This window comes from Tachyglossus aculeatus, chromosome X1 (assembly GCF_015852505.1).
Source record: "Tachyglossus aculeatus isolate mTacAcu1 chromosome X1, mTacAcu1.pri, whole genome shotgun sequence".
Taxonomy (NCBI): domain Eukaryota; kingdom Metazoa; phylum Chordata; class Mammalia; order Monotremata; family Tachyglossidae; genus Tachyglossus; species Tachyglossus aculeatus.
Window position 1 is genome coordinate 92,385,013 of NC_052101.1, and position 25,810 is coordinate 92,410,822.

Below are 25,810 nucleotides of genomic sequence, written 5' to 3' on the forward strand. Positions count from 1 at the left end.
GTAGCACAAAATGCACCACTATGTTGTGAAACTGGCATGTGGAATTTGTTCCCACAGGAAGTTGTGTAAGCCAAAAATTCAGTAAGTTCACGTAGAGATTGAATAAATTCATGGACCAGAGGTACAGAGTGGTTTGCTAGAGAGAAGGCTAGGGATATTGGATGGTTCATCCCTAACCGCAATGATGGGTGTCAAGGAGGACAACCATCACACACACCTATCCCGTGGCCACTGTCGGAGATGGAATCCTGAATTGGATGGGCCATGGGTCTAATCCAGTCATGGCTATTTCCATGGTCAGATGCACCCAAATGAAATGATCTGGGCAATTCATTCATTCAATCGTGTTTATTCATTCATTCAATCGTATTTATTGAGCGCCTACTATGTGCAGAACACTGTACAAAGTGCTTGGGAAGTACAATTCAGCAACAGAGACAATCCCTGCCCACAACGGGCAATGAGCTGGCAAGGAGTAGGAAACAGGATGATTTTATAAGCCTCCTTTCGACCGAAAGCACATTTAAAAATACTAACTAAAGGGTGAGGTAATTAAACATACCCTGGAAGAAAGAAACTGTTACTTTAGCGTCATGTAAAGAGACATTTTAAGTACACACTGAGAAGATTCAGCAAATAAAGGAAAATGCAGTCCTCTCCAGGAGCGGATTTCTTGTTTTGTCACCCAAAGGCACTAAGCTTATTACTTTCCCTGGATATTTTAATAATACAGTTTGAAATAATTATAAAAATCTTGTTATTATAGTTGAATTTTCTTTAATTGTACCAAGCATAATGTCTCACCTTCCTTTCAGCAAAGGAATTGATGATGTAGTAGATCAATGGCAATAATTCCAGGATAACACATCTTTCTCTAGAGCTTTTTACTTGAACTCATTTTTTTATACTGAAATCTTCCATCATGTTCCTACCCTCTGCCCAAGCCCTTTTTAAATGCTACTTCTTCCAGGAGGCCTATCCTGAGTAATCCATCCACCCTCTCCATCATATGCCCCCTCCTTAAACCACCTTCACACCCGTGTGGCTTGGCCTAGTGGAAAGACCTCAGGCCTGGGAGTCAGAGGACCTGAATTCTAATCTGCATCCACCACTTACCTGCTGAGTAATCTTGGACAAGTCACTTCACTGTGCCTCAGTTCCCTCAACTGCAAAATGAGGTTTCAACGCCCATTCTCCCACCTAGTTATACTATGAGCCCCATGTAGGAGCTGATTGTCTTGTATCTACCCTAGCATTTAGTACAGTGCTTGGCACATAGTAAGTGCTTAACAAATACCATTATTATTATTATCATCATTATGATTATTGTTATCTGTTAATTTATTGATTTCCATATTTCTTGTTTGGATCATTTACATCTATTCTCTTGAAGTGCTTTGCCCAGAGTAAGCACTCAACAAACACTACTGCTTGTTTGATTAGTCAATTGCTCATTTATGTCTGCTGACACTTAGACTCTAAGGGCCTTAAGGGCAGGGACCCTTCAATTATAGGTCACCCAAGCACTTACTACAGCATTCTGCCCAGAGAAGATACTCAACAGATGATGATGATGATGGGTGGAGGCTGGAAGGAAATACTTTGCCCTTCCACACCCTGGGGGAGTGTGTTAGTTGTTCAGCCCCAAGCCTGGAAAGTGGGAATTAGGTCCCGTATATTCCATCTCTCTCCTTCATTCTTGTTCTCTTTGTTTTCCATGGTAACCTGAGTCTGTGGAGGAATGCTGAGTGCATTACTGAAGGCAGCAGCTTGTCCTCTTAGCCTTCAAACTGCCAGGTTATGTACTTCTTGTGGGGGGAAACGATTGCTAGTAAAGATATTGTTAAGCGTTGGATTAGAAAAATGACTTAAAGGTTAATTTGAAAATGTAATTACCTCTATGATCAAATGTAGGTTTGTTTCTCTGAGGAAGAAATCAGAAGGGATGGTTTCATTTTCAAAGCGTCATTGAGGTGGCACGGAAGCTTAACAGGCAATTGGAATTGGTCATAAAGCACTGATGATCTTTTTCTTTCCCACACAGAACAAAATTTTCATTATTCCTGTGATCACGTCATTTAATCAATGTTTGGAAGACATTATTGGGCTTTGAACACACAACCAGGGCCAGCCGGTTTTAGGGTGGGCAAAGCAGATGGTTGCCTGGGACTGCCGCCAATTTGAAGTGGCTGTTGCTCCATGCACCGCCCCACTCCTCCCTTCCCCAGCAGCAGAACCCCCAAGGGTGGAGACCTTGAGAGGATCTCCATGTCCCAGGCAAGTTGGCATTTCACTCCTTCAGCTCCACTCCTTATGTATATGTTGGTGTCCTCTGTGCTCAAAGAAGATGCTGCAGATGGTGAAATTCACCCATGGGTGCATGAGCGGCTGACAAGGCCAACGTGGGAGCCACAGTTGAGATTAGACTGTGCCTACACAAAGAGTTCTGTATGCTACAAAGAGGACTGTGGGGTTAGAGAACAAGCTCCTCTATTGGAGTGTAATCTCCTTGTGGGCAGAGAATATGTCTCATCCTCATTTTGTTTTTCCCCAGCGCTTTGGACAGTACATTGTACTAAGCGGGCACTCGGTAAACACTAAAACTACAACTACTTGTGCTGACATATTGATTGTTTGCTGATTTTTGCACTTCTTTGGCCTTTGCTCCTGATCTCATGATTCTTTCCAAGCTTCTGCTGATTGCAGTGGGTCATGCTGGTCTATTCATTCATTCAATTGTATTTATTGAGTAGCTTACTGTGTGCAGAGCCCTGAACTAAGTGCTTGGGAGAGAACAAAATAACAATGAACAGATACATTCTCTGCCCACAGTGAGCTTACAATCTACCTGGAGCAGTTGTTTTCCAGTTTCTACCAGTGAGGGGCTCTGTTCCAGAAGTTGTTTTAGAGGACTTAAAGGATGGAGTTCTCTACTGGATTACATTCTGAGTTCATTTCCTTTCCCCTTCTCGTGTTCATTTCACAGCTTCCTCGATGACCCATTAGCTGTCTTAGTGGTTTAGTGTACAATGGTTGCACAGTCTGAGTTGAATTGTATTAGATGATGGTCTGTCCAGCACTCTGCTCCATGTGTGGCTGTTCTGAGCTGGACATCCTTGAGGTCCTTAAACAGAGCACAGGATGGTGTTAGACTTTGGAACCAAAGCCTCCTAAATTTTATTTTCAGCACTGTTTGGGGTGATTTGACTGATGATCCTTCTTGGTAAGCGCATAAAAATTCAAGGTTATCCTGGGTCAGATCTTGGATTCTGAATCAGTTAGTGGGGCAACCAGTTGACGTTACCCTTCTTGAAACCCATCTTAATTGTCAGTGATGGACCATATAACATCCCTAACATTTCCTCTCTCCATCTCTAGCTTCTCTGCTGTAACCTGTGATGGGACCTCTTGTCCGTGAATCTATTAAAATCCTTCATCAGCTTTCTATTATCCCTAATTTTTCCCATTATACCCTCCCAAGTTTGGAATGTGTGAAATTATAAATAACAACAATTGACTGTAATTCCAAAAAGAAAATTTAAATTTGGGATGTGTGAAAGTCTAAATAACAACTAAAATTGATTGTAATTTCAAATAGAAAATTAAAATTGTATATTTTAAATCATTTTCTAAGTCAATGTTTAGGGTTATCTTTCTCCCAGGAGTACATAACCTGCTGTGGAGGGTTTGGATCCTGCTTTGGGGGCTATAGAATAAAACCAAATAAATAAATACATGAGCAAGAAGGCAATTCAATCTCCTTGAAACTAAGCCATTCACTTTTTAGAGCAGTATAACCTGCTGTTTTAGGGCAGTGTAGACACTTTCCTCAGGAGAAACGAAGCTTATTTTAAGAAAATAAGGATGTAGACATGCAATAAACTCTATGATAATTGAGATAATGTACAATTTTTACTCCTGCTGTTGATATTACAATTTTTATTTCTTTGTTTTGAGAAAGAAAAATGGTGCCGGTTGCTATGCTACTGGGAGCATGGTCCTCCATTAGCTGAAGGCTGAGAAGTAAAAAGCTGCAGGCAAGAGTAATCAGATGACTAAGGTGTTTCTTTGAGTGTTTCTTTGAAGGCCCCTGGGTAATGGAAAGAGAGGTATAAAAATCTCCCCCACAGCTGGTTGAAGGTTTCTCTGATAAACACCAGGCCCTTTTGATAGAGAAAGCAACTAATTGAGGTCAAGATACCTGGGAGAATGTGGATGGTATTGGTTAACAAGGTAAATATGTAAATTGAGGTATACACATGCTTATTCCGTAACTGTCTATTTAACCACCAGCACTTATGTTCATCTCTCCCTCTAGGCCATAAACTCCTTATTGGCAGGGAGTGTGTCTGTTACACTGTACTTTCCCAAGTACTTAATGCAATGCTCTGCACACAGTAAGCACTCAATAAATATCATTGATTGTGTCTGTGACACATGTAGAGAGAGGTAAGCTATCTCCATAATATTAGATCTAGGGAGCGTCAGGGGGGAGGGGGAGGGAGAAGAGTGTATGTGGGCAAAAAATGGAGCCCGTGGTCCCAAAGAGGCTAATAGGGTATAATCAAAACCATGGCATATATGTGCATTGTGGGGAGGGAGTGCACCCTTGGATTAACCAAACAATAGGTCCCCAGCAGAAGGATGGTGGCTATCCAAACCCAGCCCAAATCTTAGTCTAAGTATAAAGAGCTTGCTGGGTGACTTCAGGCCAGTCATTTACCCCTGGGTCTCAATTTCCTAATTTCTGCTAAATAGAGAAACAGGTGGCCAATCAATCAGTCATATCTACTGAATGCTTACTAGGTTCTTGGGAGAGTACAGTATAGTAGAGTTGGTAGACATGTTCCCTGCCCACAAAAAGCTTTCTGTGTAGAGGATTGGGTGGGTGGGGGGGGGGGGAGACATTAATGTAAATAAATTATGGCTATATCCATAAGTGCTGTGGGTGTGATAAAGGGTGAAAATTCAAGTGCAAAAGTGACACAGAAGGGAGTAGGAGAAGAGGAAATGATGGCTTAGGTGTAAGTCATGGTCCTTTTGGGCACCAGCTTGGTTTACCATGGACACTATAGTGCTTCACTGGAAGTAAAGTGGAAGTACTTGTCCTCCCTGGTGATTCTGCCTATCTGGTAGCCCTGTATCCTCCCTGTCCTCTCTCCCCTCACTCTACCACCCCCCCGCATAGGCATCTCTCATTCTACCCTCCCTCCACCCTCCCAGATTGTTTCCCCAGTTCTACACAGTTCCAGTTCACTCCCCTAGAATCTGTCTCCCCCATTTCCATGGTCCCATCATCATTAACCATTACCCCCTTCCTCCACTTGGTGCCACATTTTGAGTTATTATATTTACAGTATATACTTGAAATAAGCTTCATCCCCTCTTGCTCCAACTCCACATCAGGACCACCAAAGCCATGGCTAAACCAGACCATCTGGGCAGAGGAGAAGGCCTGGAAGGAACATTCCACTGCTTGTAACCACAGACCACCAGAGCCACAGTGACCCTCTCGCGGAACCGCTCCGACTCAAAAGAAATTAATTACCGTAGCTATGTTATCCATCCATGATTGATAGGGTTCACGATTCTGAGAAATTCTGGTAAAAGTTAGATGTCGAGTCTTGGTTCAGGAATCAATTCCCGCCCCCCCTCGCATTAATAACATTGTCCCTAAGAGAAAATTGGCTTTGACTTATGTTTTGACTTAAGGTGCAGTTTTCAGGAAGCAGGAATTGTGTCCTGAGTCAGAGGACCGTCCGTCTCTCCCTACCTCACTGGGATGTTGTAAGGACAAAAATGAAATAAGTGATGAAGAGTTCTTGGACAAATATAAAAAAAAGAAAAGCAGTAAACAAATTCAAGATATTGTTATTATTATTTCTTGCTTAGAACAACTATGCCAGTCCTATAATTTTCCCACACATGATTGTGGTCAGATGAGCTAAGAGCCAAAATTCCAGGAAGAGAGGTGACTCACAGGTGATATGAGGTGAATCCTGCTCTGATCCCTTTAACAGAAATTGTCAGCTCTTTGCTTTTGAAATGAAGGGACTGACGCCTTTGGGAATTTCAAGCCACTGGAGGACCATTGGCTTCTGTTGAGTGCTTTTCCCCTGATGTTTTTGGTTTAACACACACTCTCGAGGGATGGTCACTATGTATATTTTGCTGCATAGTTCCATCTACTGACTCCCCCCTCTAAATCTCCTCAAGTTTGTATTGCAGCTATTTGGATTTCAACTAGGTTAGCCACCCTGCTCACACACCTCTGCCCTCTTACCACTAACCACTCTGAAACCACCTATGCCCTCACCCACCACAAAAAGACTACAGGCCTGGGAGTTGGAGGACATGAGTTCTAAGTCCCAGCTTTGCCACCATGTGATAGTGGACAAGTCACGTAACCTCTCTGCCTTGATTTCCTCATCTGTAAAATGGGGACAATGATACCTGCCTTTCAATCAATCATATTTATTGAGTGCTTACTGTGTGCAGAGCTCTGTACTAAGCGCTTGGGAAGTACAAGTTGGCAACATATAGAGACAGTCCCTACCCAACAGTGGGCTCACAGTCTAGAAGGGGGAGACAGAGAACAAAGCCAAACATATTAACAAAATAAAATAAATAGAATAGATATGTACAAGTAAAATAAATATATAAATAAATAGAGTAATAAATATGTACAAACATATATACATATATACAGGTGTTGTGGGGAAGGGAAGGAGATAAGATGGGGGGATGGAGGGGGGAGGGAGAGAGGAAGGAGGGGGCTCAGTCTGGGAAGGCCTCCTGGAGGAGGTGAGCTCTCAGTAGGGCATTGAAGGGAGGAAGAGAGCTAGCTTGGCGGATGTTGGGAGGGAGGGCATTCCAGGCCAGGGGGATGACATGGGCCAGGGGTCAATGGCGGGACAGGTGAGAACGAGGCATGGTGAGGAGATTAGCAGCAGAGGAGTGGAGGGTGCGGGCTGGGCTGTAGAAGGAGAGAAGGGAGGTGAGGTAGGAGGGGGCGAGGTGATGGACAGCCTTGAAGCCGAGGGTGAGGAGTTTCTGCCTGATGCGCAGATTGATTGGTAGCCACTGGAGATTTTTGAGGAGGGGAGTAACGTGCCCAGAGCGTTTCTGGACAAAGACAATCCGGGCAGCGGCATGAAGTATGGATTGAAGTGGGGAGAGACATGAGGATGGGAGATCAGAGAGGAGGCTGATGCAGTAGTCCAGACGGGATAGGATGAGAGCTTGAACGAGCAGGGTAGCGGTTTGGATGGAGAGGAAAGGGCGGATCTTGGCAATGTTGCGGAGCTGAGACCGGTAGGTTTTGGTGACGGCTTGGATGTGAGGGGTGAATGAGAGAGCGGAGTCGAGGATGAAACCAAAGTTGCGGGCTTGTGAGTTGGGAAGGATGGTAGTGCCATCAACAGTGATGGGAAAGTCAGGGAGAGGGCAGGGTTTGGGAGGGAAGACAAGTAGTTCAGTCTTGGACATGTTGAGTTTTAGGTGGTGGGCAGACATCCAGATGGAGATGTCCTGAAGGCAGGAGGAGATGCGAGCCTGGAGGGAGGGGGAGAGAGCAGAGACAGAGATGTAGATTTGGGTGTCATCAGCGTAGAGATGATAGTTGAAGCCGTGGGAGCGAATGAGGTCACCAAGGGAGTGAGTGTAGATCGAGAACAGAAGGGGACCGAGAACTGAACCTTGGGGAACCCCCACAGTAAGGGGATGGGAGGGGGAGGAGGAGCCTGCAAAAGAGACTGAGAATGAAGACCAGAGAGATAAAAGGAGAACCAGGAGAGGACGGAGTCTGTGAAGCCAAGGTTGGATAGCGTGTTGAGGAGAAGGGGGTGGTCCACAGTGTCGAAGGCAGCTGAGAGGTCGAGGAGGATTAGGATATAGTATGAGCCGTTGGATTTGGCAAGAAGGAGGTCATTGGTGACCTTTGAGAGGGCAGTTTCCGTGGAATGTAGGGGACGGAAGCCAGACTGGAGAGGGTCAAGGAGAGAGTTGGTGTTGAGGAATTCGAGGTAGCGCACGTAGACAACTCATTCAAGGAGTTTGGAAAGGAATGGTAGGAGGGAGATGGGGCGATAACTAGAAGGTGAGGTGGGGTCAAGAGAGGGTTTTTTTTAGGATGGGAGAGACATGGGCATGTTTAAAGGCAGAGGGGAAGAAACCAGTGGTGAGTGAACGGTTGAAGATGGAAATTAAAGAGGGGAGAAGGGACAGAGCGAGAGATTTCATGAGATGAGAGGGAATGGGGTCAGAAGTACAAGTGGCCGGAGTAGCACTTGAGAGGAGGGAGGAGAGCTCCTCTGAGGATACTGCTGGGAAGGATGGGAGAGTAGCAGAGAGTGTTGAGAGCCGGGGGGTTGGAGAAGGGGGGGGGAGTGCCTTTGGGGAGGTTGGTCCTGATGGATTTAATTTTATTAATGAAGTAGGAGGCCAGATCGTTGGGGGTGAAGGAAGGAGGAGGGGGAGGAACCGGGGGCCTGAGAAGGGAGTTGAATGTATGGTAGAGCTGACGGGGATGATGGGCATGGGTGTCAATAAGGGAGGAGAAATAGTTTTGTCTGGCAGAGGAGAGGGCTGAGTTAAGTCAGGAAAGGATAAACTTGATGTGAATGAGGTTGGCATGGTGTTTAGACTTTCGCCAGCAGCATTTGGCAGCTCGAGCATAAGAGCGAAGGAGGCAGACAGTGCAGTGATCCAGGGCTGTGGGTTAGTGGTACGAGAGTGGCGAAGGGAAAGGGGAGCGAGTGAGTCTAGCTGAGTAGAAAGGGTAGAGTTGAGCGCAGTAATCTGATCATCAAGATTGGGTAGAGAGGAGAGGGAGGCGAGGTGGGGTGTGAGGTGCTCAGAAAGATGGATGGGGTCAAGGGAGCAGAGATCTCTGTGAGGGAGTAATATGGATTTACAGGGGAAAGGAGTGTAAGTGAGGAGGCAGGTGAGACGATTATGATCAGAGAGAGGGATCTCAGAGTTGGTGAGGGTGGACACAGTGCAGCGGTAGGAGATGATGAGGTCGAGGGTATGACCAAGTTGGTGAGTGGGTGAGGTGGGGTGGAGCTAGAGGTTGGCAGCATCAAGGAGAGATAGAAGGCGGCAAGTGGCAAGACCTTACCTTACCTTAGTGGCAAGAGCATGGGCTTGGGAGTCAGAGGATGTGGATTCTAATCCCACCTCCACCACTTGTCTGCTGTGTGACCCTGGACAAGTCACTTAACTTATCTGTGCCTGTTCCCTCATTTGGAAAATGGGGATTAAGACTGTGAGTCCCACGTGGGACAACCTAATAACCTTGCGTCTACCCTAGCACTTAGAACAGTGCTTGGCACATAGTAAACGCTTAACAAATATCATCAATATTATTATCATTACATGCATTTTGCAAGGGAAAAAAATGAGTATTTCATTCATTCATTCAATCGTATATATTGAGCGCTTACTGTGTGCAGAGCACTGTACTAAGCGCTTGGGAAGTACAAATTGGCAACATATAGAGATGGTCCCTACTCAACAGTGGGCTCACAATCTAGAAGGGGGAGACAGAGAACAAAACAAAACATATTAACAAAATAAAATAAATAGAATAAATATGTACAAATAAAATAAATAAATAGAGCAATAAATACGTACAAACATATATACATATCTACAGGTGCTGTGGGGAGGGGAAGGAAGTAAGGCAGGGGGGATGGGGAGGGGGAGGAGGGGGAGAGAAAGGAGGGGGCTCAGTCTGGGAAGGCCTCCTGGAGGAGGTGAGTTCTCAGTAGGGTTTTGAAGGGAGGAAGAGAGCTAGCTTGGCGGATATGCGGAGGGAGGGCATTCCAGGCCAGGGGGATGATGTGGACTGGGGGGTCAATGGCGGGACAGGCGAGAACGAGGCACGGTGAGGAGATTAGTGGCAGAAGAGCGGAGGGTGCGGGCTGGGCTGTAGAAGGAGAGAAGGGAGGTGAGGTAGGAGGGGGCAAGGTGATGGAGAGCCTTGAAGCTGAGGGTGAGGAGTTTTCAATGTGAGGGGTGTAGAGACACGTTGTAGAATATCACAATCATATTTTTGCAGTGCTCTTTGTCATTGCCAGCTGATGGAGTAGTAGTAGTAATAATAGTATTCAATTAAGCATGGGGAAAGAACACACAGGCAGGAATAAGACTCAGTCCTTGGCCCTAAGGGTACTCCTTCTATAAATATAAGTGGGCAGAGGAGACTGGCGACAGACCCTAAGAAGAGATGAAACAAAACGCTAAGACAACATAAAAACATAGACAAATGAACAAAATGAAAAGAAAGATCAGTAGGGTACTGTGGCTAGAGGAATAGAATTTCAAGCTTACCATAGCTCCGGGTCCACAGTCACAACCACTGTCACAATGAATACTACAGTGGTAGCCGCCACAGTCTTTCCGAAGTTTTGTGGAGGTAGTTCCAGGCTGCCACTGCTTTTGTCTGCTCCACCAGGGTGATGCAAGACAATCCAGGATGGAGGCTCTTCCGTGACAAGGGGGAGAGTCTGAGCAGAATCCTAGGGAGGCAACACGGTGGTCAGGAAGAGAAAGGCTTTGAGTACCCTGGATATTGTGAGGAGACGGCAGCATAGCATCTGGTGGATTCAGTGGGCTAGGCGGGAAAGAGAGGATGGTGTGGACATGCTGATGCAGCTTAAATCCCCATGGCCCTATTTACAAAGGGCATGTTGGGAGCAGGAGCCCTGGAAGTCTTGGAGGAGAGGCAGCAGTTACCATTTGTTCTGTGGGGCTGTTTGGTAGTGAGAGTGGGGAAGCGGGTGGCTTATTTCCCTCCTTACATTTCTGAACCTGCTGTGGTCTTAGGCTAGATTGTGGTTTGGAGTGTTTCAAATCCAAATATGATCATTGTCATGCAGCTTTCTCTGGCTCCCAGTAAAGTAACTCCAGGACTGAATTTAAGCTAGGTTACACCAGCTTGATGTCCCAATGATAATAATAATAATAATGGTGTTTATTAAGCATTGGGGTAGATCTGAGATCAGACATCATCCTTGTCCCACAAGGATGGGTGTGGGAAGCAGTATGGTCTGCTGAGAATCAATCAATCAATCAATCAATCGTATTTATTGAGCGCTTACTGTGTGCAGAACACTGTACTAAGCGCTTGGGAAGTACAAGCTGGCAACATATAGAGACAGTCCCTACCCAACATTGGGCTCACAGTCTAAAAGGGGGAGACAGAGAACAAAACCAAACATACTAACAAAATAAAATAGAATAGATATGTACAAGTAAAATGAATAAATAAATAAATAGAGTAATAAATATGTACAAACATATATACATATATACAGGTGCTGTGGGGAAGAGAAGGCGGTAAGATGGGGGGATGGAGAGGGGGACGAGGGGTAGAGGAAGGAAGGGGCTCAGTCAGGGAAGGCCTCCTGGAGGAGGTGAGCTCTCAGTAGGGCCTTGAAGGGAAGAAGAGAGCTAGCTTGGTGGATGTTGGGAGGAAGGGCATTCCAGGCCAGGGGGATGACATGGGCCGGGGGTCGATGGCGGGACAGGCGAGAACGAGGTACGGTGAGGAGATTAGCGGCAGAGGAGCGGAGGGTGCAGGGTGGGCTGTAGAAGGAGAGAAGGGAGGTGAGGTAGGAGGGGGCGAGGTGATGGAGAGCCTTGAAGCCCAGGGTAAGGAGTTTCTGCCTGATGTGCAGATTGATTGGTAGCCACTGGAGATTTTTGAGGAGGGGAGTAACATGCCCAGAGCATTTCTGGCCAAAGATAATCCAGGCAGCAGCATGAAGTATGGGCAGTATGAAGTGTGGTCTGCTGGTCACACTGAGAAGCAGTGTGGTCTAGTGTATAGAGCACGGGCCTGGGAGTCTAAAGGACCCAGGTTCTAATCCTGGCTCTGTCACTTGTCTGTTGTATGACTTCGAGCAAATCATTTCACTTCTCTGTGCCTCAGTTACCTCATCTGTAAATGCGGATTAAGACTGTGAGTCCCATGTGGAACAGGGACTGTGTCCAACCTGATTAGCTTGTATGTACCCCAGTGCTTAGTACAGTGCCTGGCACATAGTAAGTGCTTAACAAATATCATAAAAAACTATCTTGTCCCCATTTTACAGACAAGGCAACTGAGACTCATAGAGGTTAAGTAACTTGCCAAAATCAGAGCAAACGCCAGTGGTGGAGTTGGGACTAGAATCCTAGTCTCCTGACTCTCTGTCTGGTTTTCTTTCCACCAGGTCATGCTGTCTAATGCCTTATTTGGAGGGCTAGGCTTGGGCTTGGAGCAGGCTATCCTGTGCCAGGAGCCAGGGTTTGCAAAACCTGAGGCGGTGCTACAATTGTCCCTTTTACACCCGGGACCACAAATCAGTCAATCAATGGGATTTATTGACCAATTACTATGTGCAGACCCCTCCCCATCCCCAACCTCCCAGGCATTTCCAATAATTAGTGAGATGATGCCTTATTAAGTATGCAAGAAAGAGAGTTTTGTTCTTCCACTGTAGTCTTTTGTAATTGAATCTTATGCATTTATATTACTATACCCCCAGGTGATTGTATGACTGAGAGGGGGGAAAGGAGTTAAGATAAAGGTATTACAATAGAGTCAAACTAATGTAAGAGCAACACAGTGTCTTATGTGCCTCAAGGTGTTAAGTTAATCTCTGATAAGTTATTAGCTCATTAATGGATTGAGAAGGGATGAACTACACAAACTCCTAAGCTCAAGTATACTCACCGCTGCTGTCGAAATCCCCTTCAGCCCTGCTTGCCCACTCCGGAAGACTCTGTTCCTTTGGTCTTTAAAGCTGATACTTGAGAACTGAGCTCAAACAGAGTTGCCGGGCTTGGCCAGTGAGGTGATGGGGAAGTAGGGCTGGCCCCTCAAGAACCCCTCATTATCAGGGATTGCATCTACCAGTTCTATTGTATTACAGTTTCCCAAGCACTTAATACAGTACTCTACACACAGTAAGCGCTCAATACCACTGACTGATTGAAAACTAGGCTTTGGGGAAATATACCAAACAGATAGTAGATGTGAGGAACTTACAAATATAATGGAGGCAGACAGGTATACATTCATGTGAGCCCGTTGTTGGGTAGGGACCGTCTCTGTGGTGCCGACTTGTACTTCCCAAGTGCTTAGTACAGTGCTCTGCACACAGTAAGTGCTCAATAAATATGATTGAACTTAGGAATATATCATGGTTAAGTGTGAGAGAATAGAAAACTTATATTCATTCATTCATTCAATCGTTTTTATTGAGCACTTACTGTGTGCAGAGCACTGTACTAAGTGCTTGAAAAGTACAGTTCAGCAATAAAGAGAGACAATTCCTGTCCACACTGGGCTTACAGTCTAGAAGGGGGGAGACAGACATCAAAACAAGTAAACAGGCATCAATATAAATAGAATTATAGATATACGCACATCAAAGCAAGTAAACAGGCATTAATATAAATAAATAGAATTATAAATATGTACATATACCCAAGTGCTGTGGGTGGGTGGGGGAGAGGGGGGAGAGCAAAGGGAGCGAGTCAGGGTGACACGGAGGGGAAGGGGAGCTGAGGTAAAAGGGGGCTTAGTCCAGGAAGGCCTCTTGGAAGAGGTGAGCCTTCAGTAGGGCTTTGAAAGGAGGAAGTGTGATTGGTGGATTTAAGGAGGGAGGGCGTTCCAGGCCAGAGGTGGGCCAGGGGTTGATGGCGGGACAGGTGAGAATGAGGCACAGTGAGAAGATTAGCACCAGAGGAGCAGAGTGTGTGAGCTGGGATGTAGAAGAAGAGAAGGGAGGTGAGGTAAATGGGGCCAAGGTGATGGAGAGCTTTGGAGCCAATAGCGAGGAGTTTTTGCTTGATACAGAGGTTGATAAGCAACCACTGGAGATTTTTGAGGAGGGGGGTGACATGCCCAGAATGTTTATTTAGAAAGATAATTTGGGCAGTAGAGTGAAGTATGGACTGAAGTGGGGAGAGGCAGGAGGTTGGGAGGTCAGAAAGGAGGCTGATGCAGTAATCCAGTCAGGATAGAATGAGTGACTGTACTAACGTGGTAGCGGCTTGGACGGAGAGGAAAGTGTGGATCTTGGCGACGTTGTGAAGGTGAGACCAGCAGGCTTTGGTGACGGAATGGATATGTGGGCTGAATGAGAGAGCAGAATAAAGAATGACACCAGGGTTGCAGGCTTGTGGGATGGGAAGGATGGTTGTGCCGTCCACATTGAGGGGAAAGTCAGGGAGAGGACAGGGTTTGGGAGGAAAGATAAAGGAGCTCTGTCTTGAACATGTTGAGTTTTAGGTAGAAGGCGGACATCCAGGTAGAGATGTCCTGAAGGCAGGAGGAGATGTGAGCCTGGAGGGAGGGAGAGAGAACATGGGAGGAGATATAGATTTAGGTGTCATCTGCCTAGAGATGATAGTTGAAGCCGTGGGAGCGAATGAGTTCACCAAGGGAAGTTATAGACATAAAGCAAATAAATCAATGCATGAGTGCTGTTGGGACAAATGGGATGATATAACTGGAAAAGTGGAGTTATTGAACAGGGAAAGCCTCCTGGAAGGAGTGACTTTGAAGCAGAGATGAGTCAAATGGAGAGTGGAGAAATTCATTCAAATCCTACCGGGGTTGATTTAAATCTCCTAAAGACTGCTTGTACAAGTGAACTGAGCACACTTTTGTAATAAGTTGTCTATCTCCACTCTTTTTCAACAGGTAGCTTGCATTTTGGAATGTGATGTCTGTAAGGTTAGACCTTTTAAAACTTTTTTTTTCTGGGGCATTTTCCTTTTCTCTACTTTGCAAAAATCTGGAATAGCCTTGGGTAACAGGGATCTCTAGACTATAAGCTCTGGTGGGCAGGGATAGTGTCTACTAATTCTATTTTTTATGGTACTTGGTAAACATTTACTAGGTGCCAGGCTAAGTACAGGAGTAGATACAAGATAGGTTAGACACAGTCCTCTCTCCACATGGTGCTCATGATCTAAGTACAGTTTAATCCCCATTTTACAGATGAGGGAACTGAGGCACAGAGAAGTTAAGTGACTTACCCAAGGTCACACAGCAGGTACCTAGTAGATCTGTCATTTAGAACCCAGGTCTTCTGACTCCCAGACCCATGCTCTTTCCACTAGGCCACCCTGCTTCTCTACTATATTGTACTCTCCTGAGTGCTTAGTGTAGTGCTAACCCTAATACCATTGATTTATTGATTGTTTGGGTTTTGCTTATCTCTTGTGAGAGTGTCTTCCTTCTCACTTCCATTTCATGCTCTCCCCTCACAACCAAGATTTGGATGTTGTTAAGTTTTGGAAAGCTGAGGGAGTGGCACCCTGACTTGCTCCCTTTGCTCTCCCCGCCTTCCCTGACCTACAGCACTTTTGCATATATGTATATATCTATAATTCTGTTTACTGTATCTATACAATATATCTGTATTAATAATTCTGTTTCTATTGCCTGTTTACTTGTTTTGATGTCTGTCTCCCCCCCACCCCGCCCCCGCCCCCATCTAGACTGTGAGCCTGGCGTGGGCAGGGTTCATCTCTCTTTATTTGCTGTATTGCAATAATAATAATAATAATAATGGCATTTTTTAAGTGCTTACTATATGTGAAGCACTCTTCTAAGCACTGGTGGGGGGATACAAGGGGAGCCACATGGGGCTCACAGTCAATCCCCATTTTACATATAAGGTAACCGAGGCACAGAGAAGTTAAGTGGCTTGCCCAAGGTCACACAGCAGACAAGTGGTGGAGCTGGGATTAGAACCCATGACCTCTAGCTCCCAAGCCTGTGCTCTTTCCACTGAGCCACACTACTTCTCTTGTACTTCCCAACCGCTTGGTACAGTGCCCTGCACACAGTAAGCTCTCAATAAATACGATGGAATGAATGAATAACTGAAACACAATGACAGTCTCCAAGCCTCATTTTAATCATTTATTTCAACCTCCAACCCACCAATTTCTGCCTTGGCTCGCCCACTTCAAATCCACCAGGCCACAGTTTTTCCCATCTTTAAAGTCCTTCTAAAATCATATCTCCTCCAGGGGGCTTTTCTTAGTTAATTTTCTTCTCCCCAGACTGTGGTTCCTTCAATACTTCTACACCAACTATGCACTTATACACTCAAGTCCAGCTGTAGTATTTCTGTAAATATAGATTCACCCTACTATTTAAGCACATAATCATATATGTACCTATTTTATTTTTCTCTTCTTCTATGTGTAAATCAGGGTATCTGACTCCCCTACTAGACTGTAAGCTCCTTGAGGGACGGAATCATGTCTTCTAACTCTCTTGAACTCTCCCAAGTGCTTAGTTGAGTGCCCTGCACACAGATGCATAGTAAGTACTACTGATTTGACAAGTCCCAATATGAGGGTCCCAACCCTCACCCTGACCCTTCTGTTGTATTGTATTCTCTCCAGTGCTTTGTACAGTGCTCTACACACAGTAAACGCTCAATAAATACAATTGACTGACCCACTCACTCACCTTTGGAGGTGACAACAGAAGGGAGGAGGAAAAGAAGCAAGAGACCCAGAAAATCCAACTGAATATGTAAAGTGGAGTGAGGTATGGGGAAAGTCACCTCCTCACAATGTGGCCCCAGGAGTCATTGTGGTTTTTAAGCACTTACTATGTGCTAAGCACTGTATTAAGTGCTGGGACAGACACAAGATCACTAGGTCCCACATGGGGCTCGCAATCTAAATAGGAGGGAGAATAGGTATTAAATTGCCATTTTACCGAACTGAGGTACAGAAAATTTAAGTGAGTTGCCCAAGGTCACACAGCAAGCAAGTTATAGAACCAGGTTTAGAAACCAGGTCCTCTGACTCACAGGCTCATGCTCTTTCCACTAAGCCATGATATTTCCGTTATAAGTGTCTGTCACTGAAAGTTGGAGTCACCAGGAAGGATACGTGGGTGTCATTAGTCCAGCAAAACTCAACCCTACTCTGCTTAGAGAAGCTCATTTATTTTTCTTTTCATTTTTGATTTTCCATCAGGTATGTTCAAGTCTCCAGCAAGGCTGTGAACTCTCCAGTCTCATTTTATTGACTCAATAGCTCAAACCAGCACAACACCCAGTCTCCGACGCACCAAATCAAATTCCTGAGCCTGACTCAATAGAATAAATATTTGTCCCTCTCTCCAAGAATGAAAGGCAACATCCTACTTCACGCTTGGAATGTACTCCTCCTTCATATCCAACAGCCAGTCATTGTTCCCACCTTCAAAGTCTTAAAAGCACAGCTCCTCCAAGAGGCCTTCCCTGACTAAGCCCTCACTTCCTCTTCTCCCACTCCCTTCTGCGTCACCCTTGCACTTGGATTTGTACCATTTATTCACCCGATCCTCAGCTCCACAGTAATAATAATAATAATGATGGTATTTGTTAAGCGCTTACTATGTGCGAAGCACTGTTCTAAGTGCTGGGGGGATACAAGGTGATCAGGTTGTCCCACATGGGGTTCACAGTCTTAATCCCCATTTTACAGATGAGGTAACTGAGGCACAGAGAAGTTAAGTGGCTTGCCAAAAGTCACACAGCTGACAAGTTGTGGAGCCGGGATGCGAACCCATGACTTCTGCCTCTCAAGCCCGTTCTCTTTCCACTGAGTCATGCTGCTTCTCTGAGCCACGCTGCTTCTCAGTACTGATGTGCACATCTGTAATTTATATTAATGTCTGTTTCCCCCTCTAGAATGCCAGCTCCTTATGGTCTGGGAACATGTCTACCAACTCTGTTATACTGTATTCTCCCAGGCACTTAGTATAGTGCTCTGTACACAGTAATCACTCAATAAATGCTATTGATTAATTTGAATCCACCATCTTCAGGCTTCAATGGCTGAGCCTGGTGTTGTGCAATTTGGTGAACAATATTTTCATGTTCTCCCTGTCACAACCTTCTTGATTTTGTAAATGTTAATCACATAATAATAATAATAATAATTATTATAGTATTTGTTAAGTGCTTACTATGTGCCAGCACTGTACTAAGCCCTGGGGTGGATACAAGCAAATCATGTTGGACACATTACCTGTCCCACATGCGGCTTACAGTCTTGATCCCTATTTTACAGATGAGGTAACTGAAGCGGAGAAGTTAAGTGACTTGACCAAGGTCACACAACAGACAAGTGGTGGAGCCAGGATTAGAACCCATGAACTTCTGGCTCCCAGGCATGTGCTTTATCCACTACCCTTTGCTGCTTCTGGCCTTGCCTTTCCGGACTGGAGAGCCCCAGATCTTCTCCAGTTTTTCCTTATCTGGAAGCTGCTCCATCTCCAGGACCATTCTGGTTGCCTTTCTCTGCTCCTTCTCCAACTATTCTATCCTTTCTCAGCTAAAGTGACCGGAATTGCACACGCTATTCATGTTGCAAGAGAATTGTGGTTTTATATGAGGGTGAAACTCTCTTTTGTTTACTTGATTTCTATTTTTCTAACAGTGATTACCATTTGGTTGGCCTTTTTGGATGTCACCAGTCATTAAACCAATGATTTGTTGAAGGTGAATGTTTTCTCTGCTTCTCCTTCACTCCCCCTCCAAACCCACCCCCGCCCCACACACAAAGCATACACATGCCTCAGTTGCTCCTTGCCCCCCAACACACAAATACTGAACATAGAACCTAGATAAATTTGTGTTATTTTCTCTGAATGTTTTTTGAAGATCCCTTTGAATCCTGCAATAGAGAGTTGGCAGTTACCAAGGGAACAGGTCAGAAAAAGGTTGGGGTTGTCTGGTGATTCTTTCTGTTTTCATTTTGTTTGGAACTTCTCATTTTCTCAAGCAAAGGGTTTGTATTCTTTTCAAAGAACAAGCCAAAAATAAGAAATAAAGCCCTAATCTTGAGGACAGAGTGATTCTGCTGAATCTGTTCTGTGTTCTGACTGAGGGGTGAGAGAATTCAACTTGGTGCTTTGTGTCGGTGGGGCTATTAGAAAGGACCACTGAACCCGTTTTGTCAACGCTCTTGTTCCAGGCTTCTAAAGTGGACCCCCGTGCTCACCATCAATATAAGGTCTTCACTCAGAGTGGATAGAACTCAGGTTTGCCCTTTCCTCACCCCCAAAATGAGTTTTACAGTCTCTCACAACAGTGGAATGACCAGACAAGTTGAAGAAGAGCCTAGATATGGATGGAATCAAGGGAAGGTGCAAAACTTCTGAAAAGCAACTAATGGTTCAGTTCCATACGCTGAAGAGATCGTCTCCCTGACTCTTGGGAGTTGACTCTCTTAGGGCCTTGAGGCAGAGAACTGAAAACTTCAGTTATTCTGCTCCTGGATTGAAGGCAGGTCTTTGTAGCCAGGGAATGCAAGGTGGCTATACAGCCTTATGAGAACCAGTAGGCAAAGTAAGCAGGTTGGAGCAGTAATCACAGTATTAAGTGCTTACTGTGAGCAGGGACTTCTCCAGTCCCTTCCTTTTCTGTCCGGGCCACAAAGCATAAGAACATAAACCCATGACTGGACCAATGGATCCATTCAGCCCCAGATTTTGTTTCCAACGATGCCACTGGACAGTCGTCCTCATGGTTCAGGATGGACCAGCCAACTGTCCTAACTTTTCCTGAGTTTGGAGGATGAAGAAGTTCCACCCACAGCGCTTCAATACTTACTGACTTTCATACTGATCTATTTAAGCACATGCTCTTCCGCATAGCCATCTTTCCATTCTCCTCTTCCTCCTATCGGTCATTTTGTCTGGCCTGTATCCCCACCTAGATTGTAAACCTCTCAAGGGCAGAGATCTTGTCTTCTAACTCTATTGTACTCTCCCAAGCTCTAACAGTGCTCTGCACACGGAAGGTGCTCAGTAAGTGTGATTGATTGCTCATTGGATGGGAACCAGAAGACCCAATATGATTCCCGAGTCCTTGGTCTGAAAGGTTGTGAGATGCAGGTGGCTATTACCTACAGACATGGGTCTGTCATGGTCTACGTGGTCATGGGTTCAAATTCTGGCTCCACCGATTGTCAGCTGTGTGACTTTGGGCAAGTCACTTAACTTCTCTGGGCCTCAGTTACCTCATCTGTAAAATGGGGATTAAGATGGTGAGCCCCACATGGGACAACCTGATCACCTTGTATCCTCCCCAGCGCTTAGGACAGTGCTTTGCACATAGCGCTTAACAAATACCAAAACTATTATTATTATTAGTACAGATACCTGGATATGTCACATATTTTCCAAACAGCTGATTGTGTGCAGGGAGTCAGCCTGATAAAACTCCCTGCCCAGAAACAAATCCTGCCTTTTTTTTTATCCTTCTCTGTTTGCATAGTCTGGTTTCATTAAAGTGGAGGTGATGATTTAATTTTCCCCAAACAAATGCTTTGATGCTGTGTTGTCTTGAAACAACAAATCTGTGGCAGAAACCCCAGCCGGCAGTAAAGCTGTTTGCACCTTCCCGGGGCACAGAAGCAACCCTGCAACAGTGAACATTCCATCCAGGAATTTAAAGCAACCTTACCAGAAGGAACCCCAAGCATGCCACATGCAATCCAACTCTTCTTTCTGGCATGATGTTTTTCAGATGGCATGGAGGCTGTGCTTCCCACATCCACCCCCCTGTAGCGGAGAGGCCTGGGACTTTCATGGAGATGGTGATCGCTTCCCTGTGATTATGGCTACAGATAGGTTGAGAGAGGAAGATGTGGAATTGGCCCTAATCCTGCAGATGATAGGGCAGTCTGGAAGTTCCTACCCTTCTGCTTTGCCAAACCATTTCTCTCCTCTGCAACTCTTGTAAAGAGCCACCTCCTCCAGGAGACGTTTCCCGATAAATCCCTCCACCCCACTTTCATGGTCATGCCAACCCCCGCCCCCAACCCTGCCTTATCCACCTCAGCACATATGTCTTATTTGTTCATTTATTCATTATTGATTACTTTACTTGTGTCTATTACATTTTTTGATCAATGGTAATTATTAAATGCTTACTGTGTCCAGAGTTCTGTACTGAGCGCTTGTGAATGTACAATAAAATAGAGTCGGTAGGCATGAGCCCTGCCCACAAGGAGTTTACAGTCTGCAGGGGGGAGACAGACAGTAAAATAGATTAGGGATAGGGGGACTAACAGAGTATAAAGGTACTTACATGAGTCCTGTGGGGCTAGGGTGCATATCAAAGTGTTTAAGGGATACACAGCCAAGCGCTTAGGTGAAGCTGCAGGGAAGGCAGTTGGGTAAATGAGGACTTAGTTAAGGAAGGTCTTTTGGAAGAGATGTGATTTTAGAAGGGTTTTGAAGATGGGGAGAGTGGTGGACTGAAGGATATTTAGAGGAAAAGAGTTCCAGGCCAAAGGAAGGATGTGGGCAAGGGGAGGTGGAGAGATAGATGAGATTGAGGTACAGTGAGTAGGTTGATGTTAGAGGAGTGCATTGTCTGGTTTGGGTCATTGTAGGAGGGAGAAAGCTGATAGAGTACTTTAAAGCTGATGGTAAGGAGTTTCTGTTTGGTGGGAAGGCGGTTGGGTAACCACTGGAAGTTTTTGAGGAATGAGAATATGTGGACTGAACTGTTTTTTCAGAAAAAATGATCTGGGCAACAGAGTGAAGTATGGAGTTTTAACTCTACCCTTAAGCCCCCTGTCCCCATCCCCCTCCCCCAATCTCTTTTCCCTAATGACCTGGCCATATACTTTATTGAGACAGGTGAAATCATCAGGGCAAGCTCCCTAAAATCTCCCCTGCTCCTCTCCGATCCCTTCCTCTTCCTGCCCCGTCTTCAACCCTTCTGTATATCACAGCAGTATCTCAATAGGGGATCTCCTGCCTTCTCTCAAAATCCACCCCCTCCATCTGCACCCCCAGCCCAATCCCATCGCATTGTATAAAGGCACTTTCCCCCTCTCTTCGTCCGTCTCTGACCTCCATCTTCAACTGTTCACTCTCCAGTGGCTTCTTCCCCATTGCTTTCTGACATGCTCATTTCTCCCCAATCCTAGAAAAACCCTCCCTTGATCCCACAACTCCCTCCAGTTATTGCTCCAATCTCCTCCTACCATTCCTCTACAAACTCCTTGAGTGAGTTGTCTATACCTGCTGTTTCCACTTCTCCTCCAATTCTCTCCTTCACCCCCTCCAACCTGGCTTCCATCACTTTCACTCCACAGAAACTGCTTTCTCAAAGGTCACCAATGCTTAGTGGAAAGAGCACGGACTTGGGAGTCAGAGGACATGGGTTCTAATTTTGACTCTGCAACTTAGCTGTGTGACTTTGGGAAAGTCACTTAACTTATCTGTGCCTCAGTTACCTCATCTGTAAAATGAGGATTAAGACTGTGAGCCCCACATGGGACAACCTGATTATCTTGTATCTACCCCAGTGCTTAGAACAGTGCTTGGCACACAGTAGGCACTTGACAAATACTATCATTATTATTGTTATCTCCTTCTTGCCAAATCCAACAGCCTGTATTCCAACCTAATCCTCTTCAACCTCTCAGATGCCTTTGACACGGTCAACCACCCCTTTCTCCTGGAAACATTATCCAACCTTGACTTCACTGATACTGTTCTTTCATGGTTCTCCTTTCTCTCTGGCCACTCCTTCTCAGTACCTCAAGGCTCAATTCTGGGTCCCCTTCTCTTCTCCATCTAAAGCCTCTCCCTTGGAGAACTCATTCGCCCCCATGGCTTCAACTACCATTCCTGTACGGATGATTCCCAAATTTACATCTCTAGCCCTGAGCTCTCTCCTTCTCTGCCATTTGGCCTCCTGTATGCAGGCCATCTCTACTTTAACATCCCATTGACACTTTAAACTTAACATGTCAGAATTCTTTATCTTCCCACCCAAACTCTGTCCACCCTATTACTTACCAATCACTGTAGACAATACCACCATCCTCCCTGCCTCATACGCCCATAAACCTTGGCATTATCTGTGACTCATCTCTCTCATTCAACCCATGTGGGACAGGGATAGTTTCCAATCTGAGTGTACTATATCTACCACAACACTTTTTGGAACATAGGAAGTGATTAATAAATACAATTATTATTCTATATCAAGTGTTCAAAATGTGCAGAGCACTATGCTCACCACCAGATTCCATTCACGATGATCGACTAACATGGGAGCCCTTTCCCACCAGGTCCTCACAATCCAACTTGGGGTGGACAGACCAATAGAACAATAACAACGTAGGGCAAAGAAGAATTAGAGCAAGTTAAAATTCAACAAGTCAATGATACAATGTGTAAATTGAACAATACATGGAGGGGGCAGTCCTTGGACACTTCACTGCTCCAGGCAACAGCCTTGGGTAAGAAACTGTCACAGCTTCCCCAGCCTTACAAAAGTTGTGGAGGCAGGTTTGTGTCACGGGATGTTCTCCAGAAAGAGGGAAGCAGCTGAAGTCATCACATTCCCCATCTTCCCAGACTATGCAGGCCCAAGTGGCGAAGAGGGTCTAGCCACATGGGTCTGTTTCTCTGGTATGGTCCCCAGGAGTGTAATACAGTGCTCTGCACTTGGTAGTTGCTCTATAAATGCTACTGATACTGATACCAAAGAGGACTTTCAATTGGCATACTTTACTTCTACCGGGTTAATGATACCTTGTATGTACATAGTGTCTTTATTTTCAGGATTTAATAGATTTAAAAGTGTGTTACTAGAATTATTTCATTAATCCGACATGCATAGATCATTTTAACTGCAGGCCCATTGTTAAATGCACATATTTATTGTTGCAAAACACCAGTGGGTAGGTCTGCCTTGAGCATTCTAATAACAAAGTGGTATTTATATAGGAGGCTATAATTCCTTTATCACACTTACATCTCCTGGGCCCTAGCAGTGTTTTATAGGCTGTCTCTGGGTTCAGAATATTATGACATCAGGAAGCCTAAAAAAGTGCCTCAGCTGCAAACATAATAAATCCAGGTGGGAGAGATGCAGTAAAATGAACTCTCTCATCTCTGGCTTGGCAGACGGCCCAAGGAGCACCTCTGGGGAAGCCCAGGAGAACAGCCGTGATAGGGCATTGGAGTACTGGGGTGGTTGAGAAGTGGCATGACTGGGAAGGTTGGGGGCTCCTGGCAGAGGTGACTTTTGAGTAGCCCTTTGAGAGAGGGGTAAATGCAATTGGCTTTTCTCTTTCATTTTGGGGCAGCTGTTGAGGATTCCTTGTAGCCTACACCAATCGACCCTTGCAAGTGGTCAAGAAGCTGTTCTGCCTCCTAATTCACAGAGATTGGGAGCCAGCTGAATGCAGAGGAATTCAGAGTGCAGAAAATTAAGGGCTCTGGGAAGGTAATTCTAAAGCTGAGTCCAAACAAAGATGGTTTGGAGATCAGACTTGATCCACTCCTGTTGGTCTCCTGTGCTAGGTCTCAGGGGCCATTTCATTTTAACCAGCATAAAATGCCCCTCCCATTGCTTCTACTTTGAAGGTGGTGTAAATATTTTAGTTGTTTAATATTTTAGTTGGGAAGCAGCATGGCCCAGTGGAAAGAGTCTGGGCCTGGGAGTCAGAGGACGAGGGTTCTAATTCTGACCCCTCTACTTGTCTGCTGTGTGATTTTGGGTAAGTCACTTAACTTCTCTGTGCCTCAGTTTCCTTATCCTTAACATGGGGATTAAATCCTACTTCCTCTACTTAGATGTGAGCCCCATGTGGGACAGGGACTTTGTCCAACCTGAATATCTTGGCTCTTACCCCAGTGTGTAGTAGAATGCTTAGCACATAGTAAGCACTTAACAAATACCATAATTATTATTATGAAGGATATCATTGCACATGGTTTTCCTGTGTGTCAAATGTGAAATAAGGTTTCCTCTTTGAGGGCTTTTTGGATCTTAAGATTTGCAGAAAAGGAGCAGAAATCTTGAACAGGGAACGTTGCATGCTAGAAGCCTAGATCTAGAAGGGGCCTAGAAAGATCCTCTGGCCCAGTGACTTGCCTCCAAACAGGTCAATGACCTTGTGCAGATCCTCAATAATCATAGTGAAAAGTAGTGGGTTCTAATCCCAGCTCACCAGCTGTGTGACTTTGGGCAAGTTACTTAACTTCTCTGTGCCTCAGTTACCTCATCTGGAAAATGGGGATGAAGACTGCGAGTCTCCTGTGGGTCAACCTGATTGCCTTGCATCTCCCCCAGTGCTTAGAACAGTGCTTGGCACATAGTAACTGCTTAACAAATACCAAAATTATTGTTATTATTATTATTATTACCGATCTGAGGATCCCGGCTGGGGAGAGTGGGTTAACGGTCCCAAACACAACCCGAAAGGGATCGTCCTTCATTCAATCATTAGTATGACAGAATACCTACTGTGCACAGTGGGATGGAATGAAAAGTTTCACTGAAGTCTAAAGACATTGCAAGCATTGCTTCTCCTTGCTCCATCACTTTTTCAGAGGGAAATGAAATGAGTCTTGGCCAAACATGCTCTTCATAAATGCTCTTCATGATTTCTAGTATCTTTAGCTCTTAATTTTAATAATAGTAATAATAATAATGATATGATAATCCAGTCCTGGGAGTCAGAAGGTCATGGGTTCTAATCCCCACTCTACCAGTTGTCTGCTTTGTGACCTTGGGCAAATCACTGAACTTCTCTGTTCCTCAGTTTACCTCATCTGTAAAATGGGGATCTAGTCTGTGAGTCCCACATGGGGCAGGGACTGTGTCCAACCCTATTTGTTTATATTCATCCCAGTGCTTAACAAGGTGCCTGGCACATAGTAAGCCCTTATCAATACCATTATTATTATTATTATCATTATTATTTGGTAAGGGCTTACTATGTGCCAAGCACAGGGGTAGATGCAAGATCATCA

The 25,810-nt window shown here is 45.1% G+C and overlaps 1 protein-coding gene across 1 annotated transcript in view; it reads right to left on the minus strand.

Annotated features, from left to right (window-relative positions):
* Positions 1–2,842: 2,842 nt before the first annotated feature.
* Positions 2,843–25,810, minus strand: part of LOC119949882 — a 49,543-nt gene continuing 26,575 nt past the window's right edge. Inside the window, exons 4-5 of the mRNA XM_038771721.1 lie at positions 10,336–10,523; positions 2,843–3,124 (exon numbers count right to left, since the gene is read on the minus strand). Of these exons, the coding sequence (XP_038627649.1) occupies positions 3,020–3,124; positions 10,336–10,523 (293 nt within the window). The 3' untranslated portion in view covers positions 2,843–3,019. The remainder of the gene's footprint in view (positions 3,125–10,335; positions 10,524–25,810) is intronic.